The following is a 27,048-nucleotide window of genomic DNA, read 5'->3' on the forward strand; positions in this document are numbered from 1 at the left end:
CTTGCAGAATGCAATGCCACTGCTAACGGTTACGCTGGCAGCATTTGACCTCGTTATAATTATAGTCCTGACCCTCGGAATAGCGCACAGACAGTCAGACAGTCTGTCTGTGCTTCAACATTTGACTTGAGAACTTGGTTTACTTTTTTTTTCAGTTTTTGGGGTACTTTTTTTTCCTCTGTTGTGTAGAGGAAAGGACGACTTCCGTTTGCTTCGAGTGGGAACAATAGAACAGCAGTCAGAGTACTGGCATGTCAATAAGACACACAAACACACACACACACAGACACACACACAGACATACACAATTGAAATCGCCAGTTTTACAAGATCAGTAGATTTTGATATAAGGTAGTTTTTGGGCTTGGCAAGGGGCAATCCTGCACTCGGGCCACTTGAAAATTCAAACAAAGAAGTCTCCGACGACTTTTGATTTCTTCAAGAACTTTTCACAAAAACCTCCAAGCAAAAGGAAAGAAAAAAAAACATATGTAAAAGCTGCTTCCCTACAATTCCAATCCCTATCGAAACTATTGTCCTTGTGCGAGTCTGGAGCAGACAGTTAAAGTCAAAGATCAGCTATCCAGCTGAGTTAATTATAGCCGACAGCCGACAGGCATAGAGCAGGCACACAAACACACACAAACACACATACACACACAAATATCGGAAGACAAAAAGCCAAAGTCACTGAGTTTGAATGGCATTCCGAGTCTTTCGAGTCAAAGGAAGTGTTCAAGTTCAACCCAGGATCCAAAAGTACCTTGGGTTATCATCCATAATGCTGAAAGAGAGAGAGAGCGAGAGAGAGAGAGAGAGACAGAGATCAGAGGCCACTGTTTCTCAAACATAGAAGTTTTTGGCGCGTAAAATTCTAAAACAACAATTTGGCTACAATTATTCAAAAAACAAATACAAAAAGATCCTTAAGTTGATACAAGAGGAATACAGGGTAATAAATGGAGCTGGATGGTTACTTAATATGGCTAAATGGTTTGTTCTGATCCTCAAAGGACAACAGTTTTATAGATTTCAGAACTTTTTTTTTAGTTCTTTATAAAAGAATCTCTCAAGTTTTTAATTCAAAAACTTGTCTTTTGTGTTGATCTCATCTTAAATATTTTTAGATCACATAAAAACTACATTTTTATTTCAAAAAATAAACTTAAGATTAACTCTATACTTAACTTTAGGGATCCCCCCAATTAATTGGTTCGATTAGACTTTCATTTGAAAAGTGCAAACTAATAAAACCATAAAGAAAAATAGATTATCTAACAAAATACAGTTTCTAGAAAGAACTTTCAAAAAATTCTAAGAAAAACCAAGAGATATCAACGGATGTTTTGACGGCCCTTCCAAAATTTTGTGGACTCGCGTCATTTCCTTTCAGCTTCTTTGGAATGACTTATCTAAGAATTTCATCCAACTTGCAAAAAACTCAACGAATTTAAAAATGATAAAAATAATATTAAGTTTGGTTTTCTGATTTATATGATTTTCGGAAACACATTTTGAAAGTTTTTGAAAGGCGTTTCCTGTCTGAAACCCTTTGCCTTTTGACTTTTTGAGGCGTGTTAGCTAATGAATTATGTGTCTCTATTCAAATCTAACCAAATCGAAATGCAAATAAAGAATCATCCTATCCAAATGGGCTCTCTCTGTCTGTCTCTCTCTCTATTTCTGTATTGGTATCTTCCTTTTTGGCTTCACGCCTGTGACAAGGGCCCAAAACGTGTGTCGCATCGTTGTCGATTATGTTGTTTTAATTTAACGCTATTAGAAAGGAACCCCGAAAGTCAGACCCTCGTTCCACATGGAACGACAAACGACCCTTGCAACCCTTGACGATGTGGCTCACCCGTACCCATGCCCTCACCCTTACCCCTGCCCGTATGTACATACATACATACATATGTGTTGAGGTCCTAATTGACTGCTGCTGTTTGACAAACGCAAATAGATAGACGGCAGCAGAGATACCGATATGAATACCAATAACGAATGACACTTTTTGACTCGTATTCATATTTTATGATCGAGTTTTTTTTTTTATCATGTATGTTTCGCATTGTCATGTAGAATTATTAGGGGGATTGCCTTTAAGTGGCATATTCCTCATGCAAATAAATAACAAGTGAACAAATTTATGACCCAATCACACAATGCTCCTCCTCACTATCTCACCTTCGAAGAGTACAAAACCCATTCGGGTGAGATATGAACATGATTTGCTGGCTTTGGCATTGATTTTATTTAAGGGTTATGATTTTATTTATTTGTGGGAAAAAACACGACTTGCAAATTAGCATGAGAACGACAATGTATATCTATCTATTAACTAAAACGGAATTCCGTAAGATAGTGATACAGACTTTGTTGTACTTATAAATAGCCTGATAGTACGCCAAGTACTTACGTAATTTTCATGTCATTTTCAATGAGTCGGCTGTAATAATGAGTGTGAAGAGGACAGCAGATGTGATAAGCCACGTTGAGGCTGATTTATCTTATAAGGCAAATGACTCGATGAACAAAATTCTCAAGCTTATTTTAAAAACTCTTCAGATATTATAGAATTTTTGTGGTTTATGATGCTTTAAGCTTGGGATACGTCATGAAATTACTAAAATTCTTGACAGATTCAAATGATCAACTTTTAGTCATCCAGGAAGAATGAATGTTTTAAAATTCTAAAATCAATTCTTGCTAGAATTGAGGTAACAGAAATTCATAACTATCAGTAATCAGTTCCTCAACTAACTATCAGTAATCAGTTAGTTAAGGAAAAGTGACTTTCCTTTGAGAAAACCTTTCCAAACACAGTTAAAGTTTCATTTTAATACAAATTCAATAAGTAAAACTAGAAAATATTAAATAAATGAAGTACTTTTATAGTCTAAATATTAAGTATCGAACATAATCAAAAATAGGCGCTTAATTAGTGACTAATTGAGTTAGAAAAGTCATCAAAATGTATGTAACTGACCGAACAAGTCCTTAAACTATATTTCTTCCTTATCAGTATCAACTGATTTTCAACTCAGAGTTGAATTGGTGCAAGGACAATGCAAGGACTTACTTCTAATTCTATTCTAGCCAAACTTGGTCTCGTAGCATTATCTTGTTAACATTAACCACAAGCATTGAGTAAGCCATCATCTACATTATTTAAAGGTTTTACTGAATCTAAACTAAATCATATTAGCCCAGGACTAAAATATATTACAGAGCTAATTTTATACTCATTACTAAACAAGTAGTAGATAAATTTTAATGGTTCAATTTTGATTCCAGAAATTTGAGCTCATATGTATGTACATATATTCAATCCATTTGACCAAACAGATCAGCCGACTTTTTCTGATGCTTAATGCTAAATATATTTAATTTTGACTCATTAATGTTTTAAAATGAATATGCAAATGATAAACCGACTAGTCATTTAATCTTTTCCTCTGAATTTTTTGGTTTTCTTTTTTGTTTTTAGCAAATGTGGTGAAAGATAAGTACAATTGCGTGGGTAGACGTCCTTCTATATGTATATACATACATATACACAAATACACACACACACAAGCACACACATTTGCTTACTCACTTGCATCAAGCCAAAAAAAAAAGACAAAAAACTGCACAAAAGCCCCTAAAAAAAGTGCTAAAAACCACATTTAACTTTTCTCCCTTTTCCCTTTTTCTTGGCCAACAAAAAAGTTTAACGACAGATACGAAAATTAAGTTGCCAACAAAAGGCCCTTGGCCCCCCACATATACACAAACCCCCCCCCCCCACACACACACACACAAAATTCTGATGTTTGCCTGGCCAAAAAAAAAAAAAGGAAAAGAAAAAAAAAGCGCAACAGAAACGAAGTCCCGCTTACTTTTTGCCAGCCTCAGGCTAAAAGTCGTCATCGCTTTCAATTATAGCCATGAGTATTGTGGCCAGTATACACACACACACACACACATAAAGAGCACACCCACACACATATACATACACACAGAGCCATTAGCCTAATGTGTGCTTATTGCGCACGCTTTGGAACAGAGACGCAGGTTAGCTTTTGGCTGAAAAGCCACCAACCCTACACCTAACCCCCCCACATCCACACACCCAGCAGGATGGTTAGGATATGGGCAAACCACAAGCCAGAAACTTGCCACTGTCTGACTGCAGTGGCAAGGAGATGGGAGGGGGGGTGGCGACAGGTTATGAGTCGATGAGTTGGGTGGGCAACCACAAACAAACAAACAGAGAGAGAGAGAGAGAGAGTAAGAGTGAGGGAGAGCATGAGAGACAGAGACAACCACAGAGAGTGAGTGAGATGTGAGAACAGAAAGAGAGAGATAGGGCATCTCTATGTATCTGTATATCTCTCGTTTTGTGTATCTGTATCTAGGCATAATGAATGCACAAAGATGTATGCGTGCCGCCCTATTATCCTGTTGGCTCCTCCCTCGGAACTAAGAGATGTATCTCAAAGATACATAAGCAGCAGCCAGCAGCAGCAGGCAGTAGCTAGCAGCCGAGCAGGATTCTGATAGGAAAGAGGTAGGCAGAGTGCCACCAACTTACTCGCTCTCTCTCTCTCTCTCTCTCTTTCTGTGAACTATCCTTTTGTGGCCAAACTGCCCTTAGCAATATTCCTATCAGAAAATTTTCAAATGAAGTTTGAGTTGGAAATAATAATGAAACTGACACAGATTTTCAACAACCAGCGAGAGAGACAGAGAGAGAGAGCGAGACTAAGAGAGAGAGGATGATGAGAGAGAAAGTAGGAGAGGGATGCTTACCTCTCTTTTTCATATGCTGTTGCTTCTCTCAGATGCTCCTGTTCCTGCTCCTGCTCCTGCTGCTACTGCTTGCTGTTCATCCCTCGCCAAAGATACTTTTAGTCCTCATCATTGCTTGATCATACCAGCTGTGAGGCAAGAGCTGGAGGTGTAGATGATGATGATGATGATGCTGATGATGATGATGTCGATGATAGCCCACCACCATTTCGAACGAACGACAAAACAACCAACCAAAGAGATGCTCGACTCCTACCCATTCCCATTCAGAGCCTGGGCGACTGGGACTCATCATCATCATCACCATCATCATCTGTTCCTCATAGTCAATTCAGTTTGTTGCTTTGCGCTCTCGCAATCGGAATCGCTGCAGTCGCCGTCAGCGTCGTCGTCGTCGTCGTTGCTGTCGCTGTCGTTGTTGTCGACCATCAGAGTTCTCGGTTCGTTTTACGTTCAGTTTCAGTTTTCTTTCGCCTTTTTTGCTTGCTCTATCGGCAGCGGCGCTTCTTTTCGCTGGCAGCGTTGCGTATCCGTTTGGGGTATTCAGTCTTGCAAAGACAACCGGCAGATAGAGACGAAGACATCACAAAAAAAAAAGAACAAAAATCAAAAAAAAAAAAAATAAAACTTTAACAAATTGTGACAAAAAATCATATTAAGCATACGCCGCGTTAGCCGTCAAATCAAATCATAATCTTTCATCATGTCGCGTCGCGTGTGGTTATAGTATTATTGATAAAAATAAAACAAAAATTGCATTTATTTATAATTGTGATAACTACAAAGAAAATAAGAATAAGCGCAAAATTGTCAAAGCAAAAGAAAACGGCAAAATGCTATTCGATCGATATGTTATATCAGGTTGGTTCTAATGATGACAGACAACCTTATCTCAAAAATTGTGCAATTGTATATATGTATATGTGGTGATGTGCAACCTTGTGGATTACTTTGGTTAATTAATTTTACTCTCGGAATATATACATAGATTAAGTTAAACTAATCTCACGGCTCAGGATTCTTCAGAATGTCCATCCTTGATTCTTTTCTTTCCATTTCCATTAAGGGCTGACAAACTTTGACACTATTATGACTCAGTTCGATCATAAAGTTTAACAACATTGTGAATCTTATCGATAACCTATCTATCCACAGTTATCTGCTGTCTTATCGACTGTCCTTAAACGTTATTAAATTGCTGACCTTTAAATCAAATGTTTCTAATCTAAATTGTGGTTAATTCAGCGAAACATGAGTACAAGGAAATGCTCTTCGTAAAATATTAAAACGTTTCTTATTACCAAAATGTGAATAGTAATACATGGGATGAATCTTGGCAGTAATTTTTTGTTCTCCAAGGCATTTACATCTTAAATTGTCACTTTTTTAGGATCTTCTTTGGCCCTCTTATAGTTTAAACCTTTCAGTTTAAATTGAATCTTTATAGATCACAAAGCAATCCCTGACTAACTGTAAGAAGAGTTCCAAGTCCACTTCTCCTTTGTTATAACATTTGAAAAGACTTTAAACTACATTGGCTACCTGTAAACTTTATCAGTAACCACTTTTGCCTGATGACAAATTGCAGAAACATTATGATTATTCAAAAAGAAACTCAAAAAACAAACCAATTAACTACTTGGACAGAACTAAAACACATTTGGCCAAGAAAAAGTGAATAATTGCAAGTGAACAATAGAACAAGGACAACAGACCAGTCAAAGACTGAGAGAGGGAGAAAGTTAACATAGATTGAGAGTAGGTGCGAGGACAGGCAGGGGATCGGCTCTTGAGGGCACATCAAAAACATTTCACTAAATGGTGTGAACCCGCCGCAGCCGCCGACGAAGCCGCCGCCACCGACGCCGCCGGCCGGCAAATCAAACTACAGAAAACAAGAACTCAACTCGAATAGCCAATAAAAAGAAGGCCGAAACCTCAAGGGCTAAGGATGCTGGATAAATAAATATGCACATGTATATGTAGCGTGTGCCAAGGATGTGCGAAATGCGGCAGGTTATTGAGGGATATGTATCTAAGAGGTACCGCAACCATGTGAAACACTTATTCCAACAATGGGCCATAGTTCACCTTATTCGGTCTGTGTTTCTGTCTGTCTGTCTGTCCGTCTGTCTGTTTGTTGTTTGTGGCTTATTTATATGGCCGATACTTATCGCCTGGGTTCTTGTGTTTTACTGTTGACCATTGACTGGCCAGTATCTTTTTTGGTGGCCGTTTTACGTGCGTTATCTCTTGTGGCACTTGGCAGCGTTGTCATATTTTGTCTAACAGCTCAAATTACGATTTAGTCTCAAGTGTTTAAACAAGGCAGTAGGCAGGCAGGCAGGTAGATAGGTAGGTGGCTAGGTAGGTGGGTGCAAGCCAAGCCAAACCCAATTCCTTAAACAAATAACATCTACAAAAACAAATCAATAATCGGTGCGTAATTTGTGCGTGTTACTTTAGGGGATTTTCGTGTATTTTTTTTCATTTTTGATTTCTTTCTTGGCTTGGGCCATTGAGAATTTACAAATTCCCTACCTTAAATCACAATATACAATTATATTTTGTTTAAAATGATAAAGTATTTTATTCATCATTGAAATGTCTGAAAATATTATAAAATAGACGAAAAGCCTTCAGGAAGTTTTCAATCGCCAAATATGCAAATAATTTGATTTATGTTTTCGAAAAGGATATAACTAAAATACATTCATCTTAAAAATCTTAAATTTTAAGTCCGATGAAACATATTTGTAAGTTTGAATGACCGAATTCTAATCGAGAATATCTATATATTCTGATATAGTTATGTTTTAAGAAGGATAAAACTATCAAAAACGACAAAACGAGTTGCCATCTTAAAATAAACTTTAATTAATGTTTTCTTTTTATTAGAAAAAGTATCTACAAATGAATTTTAAAGAGTAATACAGAAACGAAATATAGAAAATTGAAAGTTTCAATTGAAATATAAGAACTCTGAATCCTTTCCTTAGTCAGAGTTTCATTACGATAATAATAATTACTTTGGATTTAACTTTCGGAAAAAGTAATTATTTGTTTGTTCAATTATCGATAGTTCATTCTTTTAGCTTTCTTCCTGCGAGTATGATTAATAGGGGTAATCGAAGCTTACATCATTTTCGTTTACTTGTCAATCAATTGGATGACACTCTGTCTGTCATGGAGTCTTGTGTCAAGCGAATGACAATTCAAAATTCTCTAGTCATAGTTTGGTTTTCTCCTTATCTATTTGAACGGCAAAAGCAGAACAAGTCACATCATTTGTGAAAGTGAATAACTTACATTTTGAAAGAAAAACAAATTTCCAATCGAAAAGTAAACAAAATATTTGAAATATTTGAAATATCTGTATTAAAGTAAAGACAGATATTTTCCATAAATCTAGAATACACTATTTGCTCAGGCTGCTCTGCTCGGGCGTACATATGTACATATAAGGTAACCTAATACAATTACAGGTGAAACAACTATTCTGATATGCCCCGTGTCTAAGAGTAAGTAAGACCAATTGTATGATAGATAGATGATATTGGACATGAGTGAGTGAGTTAGTAACTAAGTGGGTGAGTGAGTGGACGTTCTTGGTGGCGATGGTTTGAGTGATAGCAAGCAGAGGGAGGCACTTGTCCAGATCTATGGACTGTCATTTGGACATTGACAACTGCTCCTTGTAGTTGCGTGTTCTTGGGCTATGACTGTGTCTGTCAATCAGCTGTTGAGTGCAATTGCAAAATCAAAAGGAAATACATACATTTTTTTGGATGATAGAACTTCAGTATATAGTAGATTGTCATGTCATACTTTATCTATTCTATTTTATTTCTTTCCATGCCTTGACAGCTTGGGTTTGATTAAGATTTCGGATTAAACCTCAAGTGCCGGGTGTTCGAATCCCCTTTATCTCTCATGTCTATATATAAATAATGGTTTTCTGTTTTGGTTTTGTAGGTTCCAACGGTGACGATTACGATCCAAGTGTTGTGCGCCATCACCATCATCATCATCACCATCATTTGGATCTCAGTACAAGGACACCAGCGCAATCATTTGGTCCTTTGAGTGCATCATCGCCGTCAGCCTTTACCCGCCATCTTTTACCACCAACAACTGGTGCCTCATCATCAACGTCCCCGCGATTGGAACAACAACAACAGCAGCAGCAAAGTCACCCGCCGCAACATCCAAACCAAGAGCCACCGCCACCTACGTTGCCATCGATTGGCCCTGGTCCTGGGCCTGGTCACGGTCCTGGAGTAATAAGCGATTCCACCTCATCGACCCCCAACATGGAGCAGTTTACTACGGAGCGGCTCCTGCAGGAAATGGTACGCCTGCGCGAACCCGTCTGTGAACTCGATATACGTGATAATGGCGTCTATGCCAAGACAAATCTTCATAGTGGCACACGCTATGGCCCGTTTCCCGTCAAGCTCTGCCAACAGCCCAGCGATTTACATTTGGCATGGAAGGTGAGTGAAAAGGAAATCTGTTTCTGTACGCATACTTTTTCCTCCTGTTTGAAATACCCGACTATTCTTCTGCAGACTTCACTAGTCTGGAAGAGTTCTATATTTTCACATAGAAACTTAAAGGTTTCAACATCCCATGGGCATCTTTATGGTCTTCAATAACTTACGTGGATTTTCCACCACAAAAATTTTCCATTTAATTAGCGAGAAAAATAATTATTGGCATTGATATCTGTATTACCTAACACTTAAGCCTTTCGCATGTGTTCCCATTTTTTTCGCACAGCATCGTGCGGGCATCTCAAATTTCCGTCTGGGGAAATCTAATCCCATCAAAGCTGAGCTGGGCAAACAATTTTTTTATGACAAAATTGCATAGTTTTCATTACAGTTCCGTTTTTTTTTTTTTTTTCTACTTTTTTTTGGGTGTTTTCTATAGAAAATCAAACGATTGGAAAAAGATTTGATTATTTAGAGAGAGAAAGAGGGAGAGAGAGTGAGGGAAACAGGGAAGCGGCTTGCTTCCCAAAATGTGGCTCAATTGTCAGTCAAATGTCCTTAATCCTCTGGCCAGAGCTAATTTTTGCAACCAGGACGAAAAATCCACAAAGTGTACCCCTAAATGAGGCTTAAGTTGAGGCCGGCTGATGATTCCAATTAGTTTTGGGACGCGACCAACCGGCCAGACGACAACGATGAACCCTTCGATTGATTGTCAGTCAGTCATTCAGTCAACTGACACTTTTTGCGCCCTACATGCTTGGGCCTAAGCCCAGTCGATCCCGATCCCGATCCCTATTTCGGTCAGGCAGACAGACACACTGACAGACAATCCAATCAAATTATCGCGCCTAGTCTTGTTGACAATTTGTGTGTGCGGAGGGAGGAGGGAGAACCAGAGAGAGAGATCTCCTACCTAGTCGTCGTCTAGTATCTTGTCACTCAGGTATATAAATTCTGCCCATAGAAAAATATTGTTTTGCCACTCGAGCCAAAAACGTAAAACCGAAAAATTGCAAACAGACATCGCTCGACTGATCCCTTCCCTTTCATTCCCCTCTCTCCTCTTCCCAGTGGATGATCTTCACAATCAAGCGCACTTTCCTCCCGTTCACATTTCCGTTTTGACAGATACATTGGCCGTCTTCCTTCGTCTCTATTATTTCGAGATCTTCAAAAACCTTCATATGGATCTCTGGCAATTCGAAGCCAGTTGAGTTCCGTGTGTGAACCCAACACTTTTCGAGATTATCTCTGGCGCGTAAATATTTTCCCTGCTCATTGACTGTGTCATGTTATTTATTTTGCGTGCAAAAAAAAAGTTATGAATAGAAACGGTAGCAAGGACATGTTTGTCCTTATTTCATATGTTGTTAGCTGACTGGACTCTGGGATTAAGACAACTCAAATAACTATATATGAGACAGAAAAGGCAGAGAGAACTGTCAGCAGACATTCACATAGGTGTTTAGCCTTTGTGTATCCTTAGAAATGTATCTATCGATGATCTTATCTTTAGTAGCTGCCTCAAATTACTATTTCCGTTATGGAGATAGCTTAGGGAGAAAAGTTAATATCAATCAGGGGACTTGGTTCTTATAACTAATGTGAATTTTTAATCATTTTCTTTCCACCTATGACTGAGCTTCAATTCACAATTAAGTTTCATAGTTTATCTCATTAAAAGGTCTTACTAGTTACTTTCAACTCTCTCTCTCTCTCTCTTAATAGTGGAAATTGCCTTTATTGCATATGCCATTCGTTTTGAAGGATATCCTCAAAGGAATTAATATTTCTACTTTCTTTCTGCTTTCTTCTAGCCGAGTATTCAAATTAAGAACCCTAATTTATGTTAGATTTCTTCAATTGCTTAAGAACTTGAGTTATCTTAGCTTACTTTACATCAATTTCATAAGATAAGTGTGTGGAATTTGATATCCATTTCTTCAATTGAGTTCTTCTTAGTCATTTTCCAATAATTTTCCAACCAAATGAAAGGCCTGTTTCATTTTCCCATTACCGGAGATGATACTTGTGGTTGGTTCCAGCAAAAAAAAAAAAAAAAAAAAAAACACTCAAACACACAGACACTCAGATTTCAAGCTAAATGTTTGTACAATCCTCTTATGTGAAAACCGCAACTTGATTCGACGTTTTCTGTATTTCTTTTTTCTCATTTTTTGTTTTTCTCCTATAAAAATATAAAGTTTATTTCATATAAAAAACGCTCGCGCGTTTTCATTGCATATGCCAGGGGGCAAGGCACTTGAAACGTTGTTAACTTAATTTTTGGAGCGTGCACACACATATGCTCGCTCTCCAGACTCTCCCACTCAACCGCACACACACACACATACGCACAAACCACTTAATAAAGAGTAAAAACTGTAAAATGCCGTTTTTCCAAATGACTTCATAGACAAGAGGCTAACGACGGCGGGGACGATGACGATGACGATGACGACGACGACGAATGAACAACGACGGGCTGCATACGCAAAGTCATTCAGCCGACAACAACAAAAACAACAACAGCAACAACTAATGCTCGTTTTCGAATTCGGCGGCGTCACAGGGTCTACTCCTAAGGCTTTTCAGAATCGAAAAGATTCGAATGCAAATTATGCGTACTTGGTTAAAGGTTTTTCTATATGATTTTTGTTATTGCATTTCGAGTCCCCCCCATTCGCCGCTGGTTTTGTTTTATATACAAAAACCGTTGTTCGTCTCTTCCTCTTCTCTTCGCCTGTTATTTCTACTACACAATTTGATACATTTTTTAGTTGTTGTTTCCGTAATGACCTTGAATTTCGTGTTGTGGCCAGACTAAAAGGGCGACGCCAGTTGCCAGTTGAGCAGGTGGATTTGAAAAAGAGTTGGGACTGGAATCCAAACTGAACTTCATTTCAATTGGGTTATTTGTGATCTTTGACCATCAAGTTCTATTTCAGAACTAATGTTCATCTACCATAAAAATGACTAAATTATGTTTTTATTGCCCGAAAAAGATCATCAAAGTTATTACAACATAATTTTGAATGAAAAGTAGGAGAATAATGGTAAACGAATTGATTCTTAGGAAGCCTTTTATAAGATAAAGTCGAAACATAATATTGAATGAAATATTTCTTCTTAATGGAATAAGATTCAACACAATGACCTTAAAATTGGTTTAAACTAAGCTAAATTAGTTATTGTATGAAGAAATACTGAAAATTCAAATACCTTGCAATTTAAAAGTTATGAGGACAACAATGTGAGAGGAATAGAATATGTCCAATTAAAATTATAAAATTCTTTTAAATGTAATTTTTTCTTTCAATTTATGTTTCAAATTCATTTCTGCCGTTACTTGATTTGAAATTGCCACAACAGCAATTGAGCTAACATAACAGCTCATTTTGAGTCAACAGTGGCGCTGTCGGTTACAAGTTTCAGTGTTGTGGCGCCACTGAGCAAACAAATTGGGCGCCTAATTTGAAACATTTTTTATTTGGTTTAATGTTTAACTTTGTTAAATTAAATGCTTTAAATTAAATTTCTTTTTGGTTTTTGTATGTTTTATGCAGGTTCATGCTAGTAATTTTAGCGGCTGGCTGGAACCCTCATCCGATGTGGTCGGCTGGCTAAAAAAGATACGCTCCGTTCAGGAAGATGAAATTGAAGAGGCTAATTTACAAAATTTTATAATGGGCGGTTATGTGAGTATTATTTAACCACGTGCCAGAGACCAAACAAACAAAAAAAAAAAAAAGGCACACAATTACAACTTAATTTTCAATTTTATTGACATTGTTTCCAATTTTTCAACAGCTGTGGTACGAAACGAATCGTTTCATAAATGCTGGCAGTGAGATTGTTGTCGATGGCCGACCCAAAACTCCCTACAAAATCAATGATGATTGCATAGGAGCTGCTGCTGCAGCGGCAGCAGCCGCCGTACTGGCCGCCGCCTCAGGAGCAGGAGGAGGAGGAGGCCCTGGGAGTAGTGGAGCCGGATCTATCAATAACATCTTGGGTTCATTACCCAGCGATGATCGCAGCGATCGTGATAACGGTGAGTGTTTAAAATCAAGGGGCAACTGCATCCTATGCTGGTGTGGCTAATAACAAATCCTTGGCATGTGTGTGGTGCAAAAGCAATTACCAACGCATGGCTTCTGTCCATGATAGAAACATTGACCCACAAATGCGCGTGACAAAGTTATTGGCACGAGCGAGACAGCGAGTGCGCGGGAATAAAAGGGCAGGATCCTGCAATCTGATATCATCAGCAATCCTTGGGATCATCAACAGCATGAGGGTTGTTTCTCAGCAGCAGCTTCCCTTGTTCAATTGAACGCAATGTAGTTAGAGGCCAGGCACCTTTTTTTTTGTTCGGATTTTGGGTCTATGTGTGTGTGCGCATGCGCCCATGCAATATAAGGCAACCGCATATGTTTTCATTTGTTATTAAAATGTTTGATAATTTCATTAGGGATCCATCATCAAACAACGGGAATGGCTGATGATGTCAGCGATATATTGTGTTGGCCGTCAAAATGGCACACGCTCAATTTAAGCCTAATCCTTGGGAAGGCTCAATTGCATCCCTAACATCCATCCCGTGTACATTAAACGAGAAGAGCGGAGCTAGTCGGAGAGAGAGAGTCGTGTTTGATTATAAACATGTGGGATTTATGATACATTCGGTCTATTGTGTGTGTTCACACTATTTTTTTTTTTATCACACATTTCAAATCTGTTTCTCATCAGCTTAAAATTTGAATATATGCTAAGCATTTCCATATATTTCAATTGTCCATGTTTTTTGGTTTTTCAATTAAAGCCAAACTGGCTTTCCCATACGAGAACACACACACACACACACACAACAAATGTATTACCAACACCTGTGAAGGACTCGTTTGCTTGACTTTTTAACGTATTTTCGTGCAAGTTTTCTCTTAGTTCACGGCCTGCTGAACAGGCAGCCTGGCAGACAAAGTCCTTGAGGGTGCCACTGGCTGGTTATCCTGCGCAAGGGTGTAAGAAGCACACTCTCCTACTCCTACGAACTGTGGTAGGAAATTATACCATAAGATCGTTGAATTGTCAGGGGTTCAAACATGCATTTTGGCCGTTACATTTATGGAATACTTAATGAAAATGCTCGGCATTTTCAAGAAAATGCTTGGTGTAACTGAAGCATATGCAAATGACTTTGAAAGCTAGTTCAGCCGAACGTATATAATTGGTCATATGAATTGCATGAATTACACAAATCGCATTTCCTATACTCATTCGTTTTAGCAGTACGGAGACTTATTCTAATCTGATTTCCTGCACGTTTTAGTTCCAATTTATCAGTGAACTTAACCGATTAGAAAGGTGAACTGAAAAATCTATCTTTGAGCCTCTAATGTTTCTCTTTTACCAGCGATTCTGAAATACCAAACATTCTGTCTTGAAGAACAAAAATTTCAATAACAATCTCTATATAAGAAGTTGAAGTATTCCTAATATCAGAAAGATGTTAGATTAGCTTTAATATTTATTAAAAATATTAATTTGAGTTCACACAAAGTCAACTTCTTAACAATTTTAAAATGCTTAAAACTGAAATACGAAAATAAGATAAACATATTAGAAATTGCTAAATGAAGAAAGAGAATTTGCTTCCAACATTTATTCTGAAGAAAAGATTTCTGAAAATTAATTTAACTTATTTTGTCATCTTATATGTTGGCCATTTCCTAAAGAAAACTCTCAAATTTCCTCAGAAATTCCAAAATTAGGTTTATCAAATTAAACTTATTTTCCTTTTTGAAGATTCTAGTTCACGCCTGTATTTTCTTTCTGTGTAGTTCATTTCAAAATTTTCAAAACAATTCATTAACAATTTATCAAAGAGATCCATTCAGAGATGGATCAATGTATATGCTTGATTATTTTTAGATTTTCTTTTCGAGACAATCAGACCTGCCCCCTTTTCACCTCTCTCTCACTCTCTCTTACATCAATATGTTATCAATCGGCAATTGCCATTCCTCTTCCTATACATTTCTCAATCCTTTCACGCCTTTCTCTTTGGCTGCTACTAGAGGCACAGATTGATTTACTCGCCAGGCTGGCTGACAATTCAATAGAGAGATGCCATTGTCGGGGCTGGTGGATATTTGGTTTGAGGAATCGCAGGATAAAATCAGGCAGGCATGCCGATTATATAGTCGAAGAGTTTCAAACTGGTTGCGCTGACTGCCGTCAACTGACCCTGAAACGTTCCGAATGTTCCGTCGGGTGTTGCTGGTGTTAAACGGAAGCCAAAACTGTTGACAAATGATTGATTGAATTATTTACACCTTACAACTTGCGACGGCTGCTGCAAACTTAGATCCGCCTGCTAATCGATTTGGCAGCAACAAAACTCAATATCTATCTATCTATCTATCTATATATAATTTATAAAAAAAGAAAAAAGGGTTCGGTACGTTTGAGTTTGATTGGTTTGGCTTGCTGCTGCTGCTGCTACTACAAACACTCCTAATGATGCCCAAATTGACACACGATGATCAGAAGAGGCGACACGAGACACATAGACACACATGGGGCGATTGTTGTTTAGTATTATTTTTCTTTTTTACAACATGCCAACTCATTAATCATCCAATACTTCTCTCTTTTATTTCATTGTGGCGACAATGTGTCAGTGTGTGTCAGTGTGTGTGTGTGACATTAGCTAAGACTTCGAATTTTGATTTTGGGATTGGTCTCAAGTCATGCTACCCTCAGTCGTCTTTGGCGTGTTTCTGCCAAATAGATATACAGCAAGTTCAATTAAATTCTTCAATTGTTCGTCTTAAGCTGAAAGCCATCTCGAAAAAGGCTTAAAGAATTCGATATGCTTAGTTAATCTCCTATAGAAGAGTCAACTCGTAAATGGAATTTAAATTGTAGTTCATTAAAAAGAGAACAATGAATTTAAATTTATCTTCTATAAAGTTCATTGTAGATTCTTCTCCAATTGAGAATTAAAAAGTCTCACTAACTAGACTAGATGCATATATTTGTAACCAACCTAAACTCTTCCTTTGGCTATATGTGAGATTCCGTTCAAACATATGGACTTCTATCCTCGACAGATTTTGCATAAGAACTTCAGAATTGGAATGACTAAAACTATTTGGGAATTACAGCTAAATGAAACCAAAAAAAGATTGATGGGTCTCAAAAGATGTTTAAATCTTGTGATTTCTTAGAGAAAAATTTGAACTAATATCTGTAAAGCTTAAAGTAAAAACTTTCTTAATAAGGTCGACATGGATCTCTTTAGGAAGTTTCTGTAGTTTTCCCTTCCCTCTCACAATAAATAAAAAACATTTCTTTTGAGCAATAGGAAACTTTCCCAGGATACTCTGTCCTGAAGAGGCGCATCTGTCGTCCTACAAATTCGCCCTATTTCTATCCCACGAAAACTCCCTCCTATTACTCCTACATTTTTCCTCCTTCTCCTCCCACTGCCATCAATTGACCATAAGGTGGCAGCAGGCAAGTTCAAGGCAAAGAGGCACCTCTTTTTACGTGGGAATCTTTGATGAAAATGCCAACTTACTCCCTTCGACTTGTGTCTCTATGTTGTGCCCTCTTTGACCATACTGCACACGTTGCATATTAACTTTTGACCCAAACATTGCACCAACGCACAGCAATTACATACACCAAAAAAAGGAAAAAAGGAACCTTTGCACTTGGCCCATACATAAATATTCATCAACAATGGGAACTCACCCTCAAAAGCGGGCGGGTGGGTGAGGTGAGTGCCACGGGGTGGATGGATGGGGGAGTTAGGTGAGTGAAGTTGCCTTGAGAGGCAACACCTGTGCAACAAACTTGATGTGTTTTGAGTCAGTAAGGTGCTATATGACTTCTGATATGAAATCAGTCCAATGGAACCGAACTTCCTAACCGCGAGAGTGAGTGAGGACGACGACGACGACAATGACGACGCCGACGTCGGGGGTGAGAGAGTCCCTTTGAGCCCTTTTTTTCTTCCTATTTGGATGTGTAGTTTGTATGCATAATCTTTTGGTCATCGTCATCCCTTAGTTAGAGCCTAGTTGCATTCTTTGGCTTGAACTATCCGACTTTCCGCTCTTTGGTGGTTGTCCTTTGGCTCACTCCATATGTGTGTAGTCATTTCCCTCTGGGATTGTCATTGTATGTGTGTGTACTTGGCACCCGTCAGGAGCTGGTCAAGAGTTCTTTTTTTTTTTTTTTTTTTGGTAGGGGTGCTTTACTTTCATTTAGGACAATTATCTATTCAACGTCAAGCCCTGTATACGTGTGTGTGTGGATATATACAAATGTGTGTGTATATTTATATATGAGTGCACACGATTTGGTCAATGCTACCAATTTTGTGTTAAGTGTTTGCGTGTTTACCTTTGTGTGTGTGTGTCTGTGAGTGAGTGGGTTGGAGTTGGTCATATGTCAGTGCGTCCAGTGGTCCTAGGTCCTTCCGCAGATTGTTAGCGAGCAAACAAAACATTAGCTCGGCGGCATAATGCGCTCGCTGCGACACACTTGTTCATCAAACGCCAAACCGAACGGTTGTGTCAAGTACCTCCTTCTAGAAATACCAATAAACCAATCTTAAGTGAGATCGCTCCCCAGGGAGAGAGACCGTCAAAGTGTAATAGCAACTAAAAAGATTCATCAGTAAGTCATTTGTGTGAGTGTTAAGAAATTCTGAAGATGATCCTAAAGTGCAGTGTCATCTTTATAGCCATCTTTCAAAAGTTATCTTCAAGTGAACTATCTGCGGAAATCCATTCTTCTAAAGAATTTCACCAAAATAATCTGTTTTACACAAATCTCATATCTTTCTCAATTCAATCTATTGCAGGTTCCCTTAATAGTGGCGACGAATATCCCAAAGATAAGTTCAACTCATCGCTAATTAGTCAGAGCAGTCTTGATTACATTGACGACGAGAACGGTTTCGATATACGCTGTGAAGTTTGTGATAAAGTCTACACGGATCTAGAACGGTAAGTTTTTGAAAAGTTCTTTTAAAGTTCATCCAAGTTCAGATCATCTTGGTTTTATTGGTCTTCTTTTTTTTTGGTTTTCTGTTTGGGGTATGTCCCGCAGAACGCATTCGCCATAAATCAGAGATCATAAAGAGATCTTGCCTTTTGGAGAATGTCTACTCTGCAAATTGCTTTGGCATTTAAGCCCAGCCACAAAATAATCTAAATCAAAAACGAAAAAACCAAAAAAAAAAAAAGCAAAAAAAAACAAGCTACCAATTAGCTTCCAACTTACTCATAAGAATTATGGGTGCGAGTGCCGAAAAAGTATTTTCAAATGCTGCTAAATGGTTTCGAGCCACAGCGATTAGTATGTATTAAGAGTTGGCTGCTCTTTTGGCGGCGATCTTAATTAAAAGTTGATAAAGATAATAATGTTGGCCAATAAAAGTAGCTATTAAAAGTGAATTGAAAGTGAGAGTAAATGGCATGAAATGAAATGGTGTTATTTGGTCTAAGTCTTGATTTGGCTTGTGTCTTAATTTTCATTTCCAATAAATTTATTTAAACGTTCAGGTTTTTCGTTTTTTATCGTTGCCCCAAGTGGAACATCTGCAAGTGTTGACTTTAGTTTATCAATCCTTTTAGCCTAAGGCCTTTAAGGATCATTAAAGAATAATATTAATGCACCTAAAAACTTGATGGAACTTGAGTTTTCTTTTAAGTTTGACTGTTTGTTAAGCCAAATCTGTTCCCTCATACTTACTTAGTGTTTCATTATCTTATCTTTTCAAGCCGAGCTACTTAATTTGCTTTCTAGCAGTAGTTAATCATTAGGTAAACTGTTAGTTTCTATTTTTACATAGACTTAGAATCCTTAAGATATATTTGTTTGCCACACAAATGCTTACAACAATAGATATAGAAATTAAAAGGAATTGTGTATAAATTATAGTTCCCTATAATTTTGGATTGGCGCTTAGTCTTTGATATGCTTTCTCTTTTGCTCCCCTTGTCGTCCTGGACATTTCGGTGACAATCATTTAATGCAAAACTTTTGTTCAATATTTACAAATGTTTTTCGTTGTAATGAATAAATGACCAAATAACAACAACAACAACAAAAGAGCCAAGGCAACACGCAAATGCCTATATCTCGTCCTTACTCCAACTCCCTTTCATATATATATCCATCTATATGGATGATGGTGGGGGGCAGGTGGGGGAGTACATGTTGGCTTAGTTGAAGTGCTAAAAGTGAGCTTTGATTTGGTTTTGTTTTTTGTTGTTGTAGCTTTCAACTAGATATACATATACATATATATATAGAAAAGAGATGGAAATCCAAACATTAGTTGGCCAACTTTTACCGCTATAGTGAGTGGGTGGCATAAACTCCCCCTTCACCATCCCAACCCATCCCATCCCATACCATCCCTCGAAGCACTTATCAGCTAGCTATATACAAATATACAGATACACATACTCTTGTATTTGTGAATGTGTGTGATTTATTGAATTTTACATGAGAAGCAGCAGCAACCTCTGTGCCACCAATGATGGAAAGGAAGCTATGGCCCCGGTTCGGCGGTGTCTGCGTGTCCAGGTTTGGCCTGGCTTTTGCCATTTATCTGATGTTGAACATGCATAGTTTGTTGCTGTTGTTGTTGTTGTTGTTGTAAGCAAACAAACGCCCACACTTCAAATGCAGATTGGGACTGGGATTGAGACCTGGGCCCACTGTATGAGTGTGTGTCTGTTTTGTCCATATCGTCAACTCTTCCATGTCGATGACAATGGGAAACGGCAAAACTAAAGCAAAGCAAAGCAAGGCAACGCAAAAGGCAACGTTGCCGCCTCTTGTCGACATTTGCTCCTCCCACACGCCGCCGCCGCTGCCTGCCATCGATAAGCATCTTGTACCCACAATCAAGGACACGTGGACGCAAGGAATGCGACCATTCATTGGTCACAGCTGTTCCCAAAGATCGCTTATCTCTGGAGCATATTAAATATTGAACATCATTTGACTAATTGACGCCCGACGTTCCCAGTTGGGCAACAAACATACTAAATTTGGGGTGGGGGCGGATTGGGTAGCCTCTCCTGGGCGTGTGAACTGCCACACATGACAACTTTGATTGAGACACTCGGCCGCCTTTATTTTCATTCTTTCCTTTTCTCTTTTTGTTTCATTTTTTTTTGTGGGTCGCCGAAAATGTCAGAATGCTAATTTCATTTGCCTGATGACAGGCAACAAGATAACAGAAACAAAATAAATGTCATACTAATTGTATTACTTTCTCTTGTCTCTTACTTTCTTTGCAGCTTGGACGATCATCTGGTGGGCGCACATCATTTCAAACACGGTGAATTCGCCTGTGAGCTTTGCTCCCTACGTTTTTGCCACCGACCTCTGCTGATCAAGCACGGAGCTATAGCACATAATAACATACGAAAATATTCCTGCGAGAATTGCACCAAGGTAAGTGTTGAAAGGAGAGAGTCACAGAATATTGAGCTTTCTTAGTTCATCGTTTTCAGTGCTGCACAATGTCATATGAGTTATTTAAAAGAACTTTGGTCGCTCTCTAGTACCAGTATTCATTACTAGCACAGTTTACCAATTCACAATTGTTAGAGTAGAATCTTTTGCATGTCGACTGAGCCAACTGAGTCATGAGAGTTCATCTGAAGATCTTATCATTTGGTTTGATGTCGGAGTAGATCAATCGTATGAAGAGCTACCGCCTAGCAACTGTTGATCTATGCTGCTGGCTCATGCCAAGATTGTGGGGACCCTAAACTTACCAAGTCATTAATTATTGTATCAGCTTTTGAAGCATACATAAAAAGACTTTTGATTTCTAGCAGATCAATAGCTGCGGGCGATTCAACAGCTGCCGCTAACTTGGCTTACAACAAAAAAGCAACCTCAACTTGGAGTGCTTTGCCTGATCGCACGCGCTTGCAATACGAAAATCAGGGCGTGTACTCATCCAAAACACTTAACCATTCCGTAATGAAGAAACTTTGTTGCTCCCTCGATCTCCCTCATCTCTCTGGCCGCCTTGTGGTGGTGGTGGTTCATCTTTGTTTGCGCTGCATTTGAATGCTAAAGCGAAATTAAAGGGCTTGAAGCTGGAAGACTTTCCACCATTCCATCGAACGATCAAGCGATTCGTTTCGTGCGTCGCACTTCGTCATTGTCATCGACGACTTCGACATCTTCGAAAAGATGTTTTAATGGCATGTTGATTACAATCTTGTGGTCGCATTGCCCAGTTGAATCCAGAGTCGTTCGTCAGGCTTGGCTTTTTCTTCTCACCTCTTTACTCACCTCGTTACATTTCATTACATTTCCAAATGAACGGTATTTCAATCGCACTATCCCTTCGCCTCTCCCTCAGGCTGTCTTTGCATTACAGTTAGTTTACTTAGCGCTCTGTAATTGTTTCGGTGGCATGTAAGTAGCACGCATTCAAACCACCTCCACCTCCAGCCCAGTCTTACCGCAGTGTTTTCTATCTGCATCTGGACAGCGACATAAACGGGAGCCACTCGGAGCTAAACAAATGATGATCGATCTTTTGGGGCAACTCGTATGGTTACGGTTACGGTTACTTACTATTACAACTACCACCATTCGAGGGCATACAAAAAAGGGCATACTTTCGCTGAGGTCCAAAAGGCATTGGGCCCGACTCTGACTCAACTCTGACTCTGACAGTCTGCAGCAGCAGCAGCAGCGGCAGCTGTCAGCTTTGTTTGTTTTAAACAGCAAGCTTAAAGCGTTTCAAAAGGGATTTGCCACGGATCAACAATGTTTTCTATTATTGGGTTTTGGGATTTTACATATACCAGCACTGAGAGTACTTTCAGCTTAGGCTAAGGTAAGGTACGCGATGAGGCTGCAGTTGATCCCTGAGTTGGAGAGTGGTTAAAGCATTTGAAGAAGAAAATATGTCAATGCTGTCTCGAGGTTAAGTGAAAGAACAAACCTTGGCAAAGACTTTTACAAATTGAATGGCTCTTGATGAAATTTCTGCATTAATACGTTTTGATTAAAGTTGAAGGAGACTGATCCTATCCATTTCGTTTTAGACTTGGCAATGGCTTCCGTGACTGTTTTACCCTTTTGGTGGTTGCCTCCCAGTAAACTAAAGAGAAAAAAATATCTCATCTTCAGACATTTGGCTTACTGCTGACGCCTTATTGTTGACCCCACGTACGATCCTAACGCCACATGGCCCAAGCTTCACTTTACAAGACAATCGCATTCCATAAGCCATCAACAGAGTGAGCTCAGAGCTTGTTGGGCCCCTTTTCCCGCTCCCACCACCACCATTACCCAGTGCCTGCATGCCAAAACACCTACATACACTTATTCAACTCCAACTCCAAAGACTACAACGACGACGACGACGACGACGATGCTGAAGCTAGCTCTTCGACTGGCTTTTGTTGTTGTCTTTTGTGGCGTTTTTCGCCTTTTTGGAGAGTAGTTGAATCTAATCCATTTGATGTAGTTATAGCACGAGCTATTCTTGTATGTCGCCGCTGCGACGCAACCGCTGCTTTTTTTTTTGCTTTTGGATGTGCGGTGTTGGCTGGCTGGTTGGTGTTGTCTTGTCTTGCGGCTCTTGGCTCTCGGCATAGACAAAAAAGGCTGCCTCGATCATCGTTTGATATGAATTCGTAGCGCATTATGACAGCATGATTAGGCATAACAGTTTCGTAAAAGGCAGCGCGGGTGGAGGTTGACCGAAATCAAGTTTGAAGTGGGTACAAAAAAAAAAGAAAAAACTAGCAACGTTGCGTGCCTATCTACAACTACCTTCATTCTCTTCCCAACCCCTCACACAACTACTCACCCACCGACGTGGTCTAAATGAATGGCTCTATGGCTTGATCTGTCATTGCGTTAGAAAAGTAACTTTGCTGAAATACATATCATTTTATTAGGGATGGACTTTCGTTCAACACGCAGAGGGCGTTGTAGTTACCCTTTCACTTACTGATTGTCCTTGATGAGCTTCACCTCTTGTGGAACAAACTTAACCGGAACTGTTATAAACAATTCCCTTATTTTTGTTATCTATCAAAAGAAACTCAATAGGGTCAAAAAGACTATTCAAAATTTCTTAGTAGCAACAACTTTTTTGTTTTGAAAATTAACCTCCAACGATCAATCACAAGCGAGATCTGGAATCACAGGTTTTTACTTTACGATCACCTCTAGGTTTCAATAGATGGGCTCAGGCTATGACAATTGTATATCAATTGATGGTAATAATTGACGAAGGTGTCTTGTGGTGGGTGGAGGTTGCTAGGCCCAGCTCTGAGCTCTCTGTTACCTTTTGCGTAATCTCAGCTTGAGTATTGTCTAGTTGTGTGTGTGTGTGTGTGTGTGTATAGATCCGTTTAGCCAGCAGCAGCAGATGATTGATTAATTTCAGTTTCGTTTCATTGGATCTGGAACCAGATCACGATTGTTTCACACTCCCTCAAACATAGACTCGGGCGTGCGACAAACGTTAAGCGACGACCAATCGTAACACATTGTTTCATTTTTTCTCTGTCTCTCTCTGCGTGTTTTGCAGGTATTTTGTGACCCATCGAATTTACAGCGTCATATTCGCACCTACCACGTCGGAGCTCGCTGTCATCCGTGTCCGGAGTGCGGTAAAACATTTGGCACTTCGTCGGGCTTGAAGCAACATCAGCATATCCATTCATCGATAAAGCCCTTCGCCTGCGAGGTCTGCTTCAAGGCGTACACCCAATTCTCGAATCTGTGTCGCCACAAGCGCATGCATGCCACCTGCCGAATGCAGATCAAGTGCCCCAAGTGCGGTCAGAGCTTCAGTACGGTCACCTCGTTGACGAAGCACAAGAAATTCTGTGATTCTACGGGCAGCTTTCGCAGCCAATCGAATCGTCTGCATCACTTGCCAGCGCATCATCATCATCATCACCATCAGCAGCAGCAGCAGCATCAGCAGCACGTGCCACCAACAGTTTCGGGGGAAGCCTTCAGCCCAGTTCATCCCAATCGTTGGCGGACGCAGCCAGTGAATCGACATCAGCAGCTGCTGCAGCAGCCGTCGCTGCCATGACTACTCCACCGAATCCGTTTCTCATGTTCCGCGCCGGAGCGCCGTTCTTTCCTGGATTTCCGACATATGGACTCTTTCCGCAGAGTCCTTTGCCGGGTGCCAATTTTCCTTTTATGTTTCCCAAGCATCCGCAATTGGACATGGGCTGCGGTATTCCGCCTTTAAGCTCACCCACTGCAGCCTATCGCCAGCAATTGCAGTTTGGCCTCAAGTTGGAGAACCGCGAGAAGGGGCAAGTCAAAAACGAACGCGAATCGAAAGTAGATGTAGCATCTATCAAATCGGAGCCACATCTGCAGGTATCCGAGGAGGAAGGGGAGGAAGAGGACTTCCATGTCGACGATGATGACGAAGCTGAAGAGGAGCAGGCGGAGCAGGAGGCGGTGAAAAATGAGAAGATCAAGGTTAAGAAAGAGGGCAAACTGAAGGGGGTCAAACCGGAAAGTGCGTCCGAGCAACAGACGATCGAAGACGATCGGGTAAGTGTTTAAAGAGTTTCCCTAAAATGATAGATCTGCAATGGCTAACATAATTTTTGCTCTTTACAGAAATCCATTGATATTGTCAGCACACCACCGCCAACAGAATCCATTGCGGACTCCTCGAAAACAACTGCAGAGCTTCCGCTGGATCTCTCGGTTAGCCGCAAACGTCGCAGTTCCTCAGTAGCCTCACCGCCGCCAGCCGCCTTGCGTCTTAGTCGCTCATATACCCCAGAGTTGGGTGTCGAGGCCGACGATGAGATTGGCGAGTCAGATCAGCCACCGGCGAAACTCCACAAATCGCACAGCTCCGGAGAGAGCTCAACTTCACGACAATCGTACAAGGGGACAAGTAGCCCCACGCCAAGTGCTTCACCAGGACCCACACCATCGCCATCACCGCCCACAAGTACGGGTGGTGAGATGAGTAGCTTGTCGGACAATGGACAGCCCGCGGCCGCGGCTACTGCTGCCGGCCTCTCAGCCGCCATGATCAACTCTGCCATGGCCTGTAATACGCCTATGCATCCACTTTTGATCGAAGAGATCTACAGATCACGCTCAATGGCTGGATATCAACCACGTCCGTTTCCTTTTTTAGGCCCAGCGGGCGGACGGCAAAGTATTGAGACAAAGTCATCATCTCAATCAGGCAACAACAACAACAACATCCTAAAGTTCCCCCCGTTGCCGTTTCCGCCCGAACCATATTTTGACGATGTAGCCCCCCTCATGGATAATGGCCGCACTCCGCCAATCGATGGCTTTCCTGGTCACTTGAATCGCAGTGTCAAGCTCAAGGATCGTTACACATGCAAGTACTGCGGCAAGGTCTTTCCACGATCGGCAAATCTCACCCGTCATCTGCGCACTCATACCGGCGAACAGCCGTACTCCTGCAAATATTGTGATCGCGCCTTTAGCATCTCCTCGAATCTGCAGCGCCATGTGCGTAACATACACAACAAGGAGCGACCCTTTCGCTGTCATCTCTGTGATCGCTGCTTTGGCCAGCAAACGAACCTCGATCGGCACTTGAAGAAGCACGAAACGGATGGCGGCTCCGGGGGTCCAAGTGGTGGAGCCTTCGGTGATTCACGTAGTTCGGCTGAGGCCGAATATGAGTCCTATTTCGATGATATGCGCACATTCATGAATCGTGTCTATACGCCGCCAAGTTTGGGTGGTGCTGATGGCGATACCGAGGAGTATGCCGGCAGTGATGATCAGATATCGGTATCGACACGTCGATCAGTTAATTTCGATAAGGAAACGAATGGCAACAACAACAACAACAACAATAGCAACAGCAGCAGCAACAATATCAACAACAACAGCAATGAACTAATCGCTGTAAGCACTTGAAGGAATTACAGAGGATCGTTACAATTATAGTGAATAATAATAATAATAATAATGCTAATTATAATATTAGAGAATGAGAATTCAAAAGTCAGTTCTCTCCGCAAAAAACCTTCTCCCCATATCCAACCCGAGGGGAAGAAAATTTACTTTAACTTTTACTTAAGAGTGCCTCCGAGAGGGAAATTCATTTTAGTCCTTAAGTAGTTTCCTGTTTTTCGTCACACACACACACAAACATTATGCCTATACATACATATATATATATCCCAAAAGAAATATGAAAAGAAAAACCTATTCTTAGTAGTAAATATGCAATCAATGGAAAAAGACGGTGAAGTATGACAAAACAAAAACAAAAAGAAAAGCAAAATGTTTCAAAAGCTGATATTATAAACAAAAACACAAAAAGAAATGCAAAAACCAAACACAACAACAACAACAACAACAAAAATGTTTCAGTAATCTTTATAAACTATACAATTTAAACTATGAGAATAATTATAAAAATCTATATTCTATATGTATACACTCTAAAACCACCTTATCTAATAAATATCTTATATATATGTACGATTACTTATATATAAATAGTTATGCCATTGTACAATTTAGCCCACAAATTTAAGTTTCTAGTTATGAATGTGTACTGTAAATTTTGTGTGTAATCGATTTGTATATGATATCGGATAATAATGACTAATTCAATCTACTTTTATGAATATATTTGAACAGCAACGTATTGGATATATTCATATACTTAGCTACATAAATGTATCAA

The 27,048-nt window shown here is 39.7% G+C and overlaps 1 protein-coding gene across 1 annotated transcript; it reads left to right on the forward strand.

Moving 5' to 3' along the window:
• Window positions 1-5,343: 5,343 nt before the first annotated feature.
• On the forward strand, window positions 5,344-26,869 carry ham (hamlet). Its single transcript, XM_068295685.1, is given in 9 exon segments — window positions 5,344-5,658; window positions 8,773-9,293; window positions 12,863-12,994; window positions 13,107-13,350; window positions 18,178-18,322; window positions 20,633-20,789; window positions 23,908-24,363; window positions 24,366-24,902; window positions 24,972-26,869. Coding segments are annotated over 9 exon segments (3,519 nt in total). The 5' UTR covers window positions 5,344-5,630; the 3' UTR covers window positions 26,271-26,869.
• The last annotated feature ends 179 nt before the right edge of the window (window positions 26,870-27,048 follow it).

Source organism: Drosophila tropicalis, unplaced genomic scaffold (genome assembly GCF_018151085.1).
Source record: "Drosophila tropicalis isolate 14030-0801.00 unplaced genomic scaffold, ASM1815108v1 contig_845, whole genome shotgun sequence".
NCBI lineage: Eukaryota > Metazoa > Arthropoda > Insecta > Diptera > Drosophilidae > Drosophila > Drosophila tropicalis.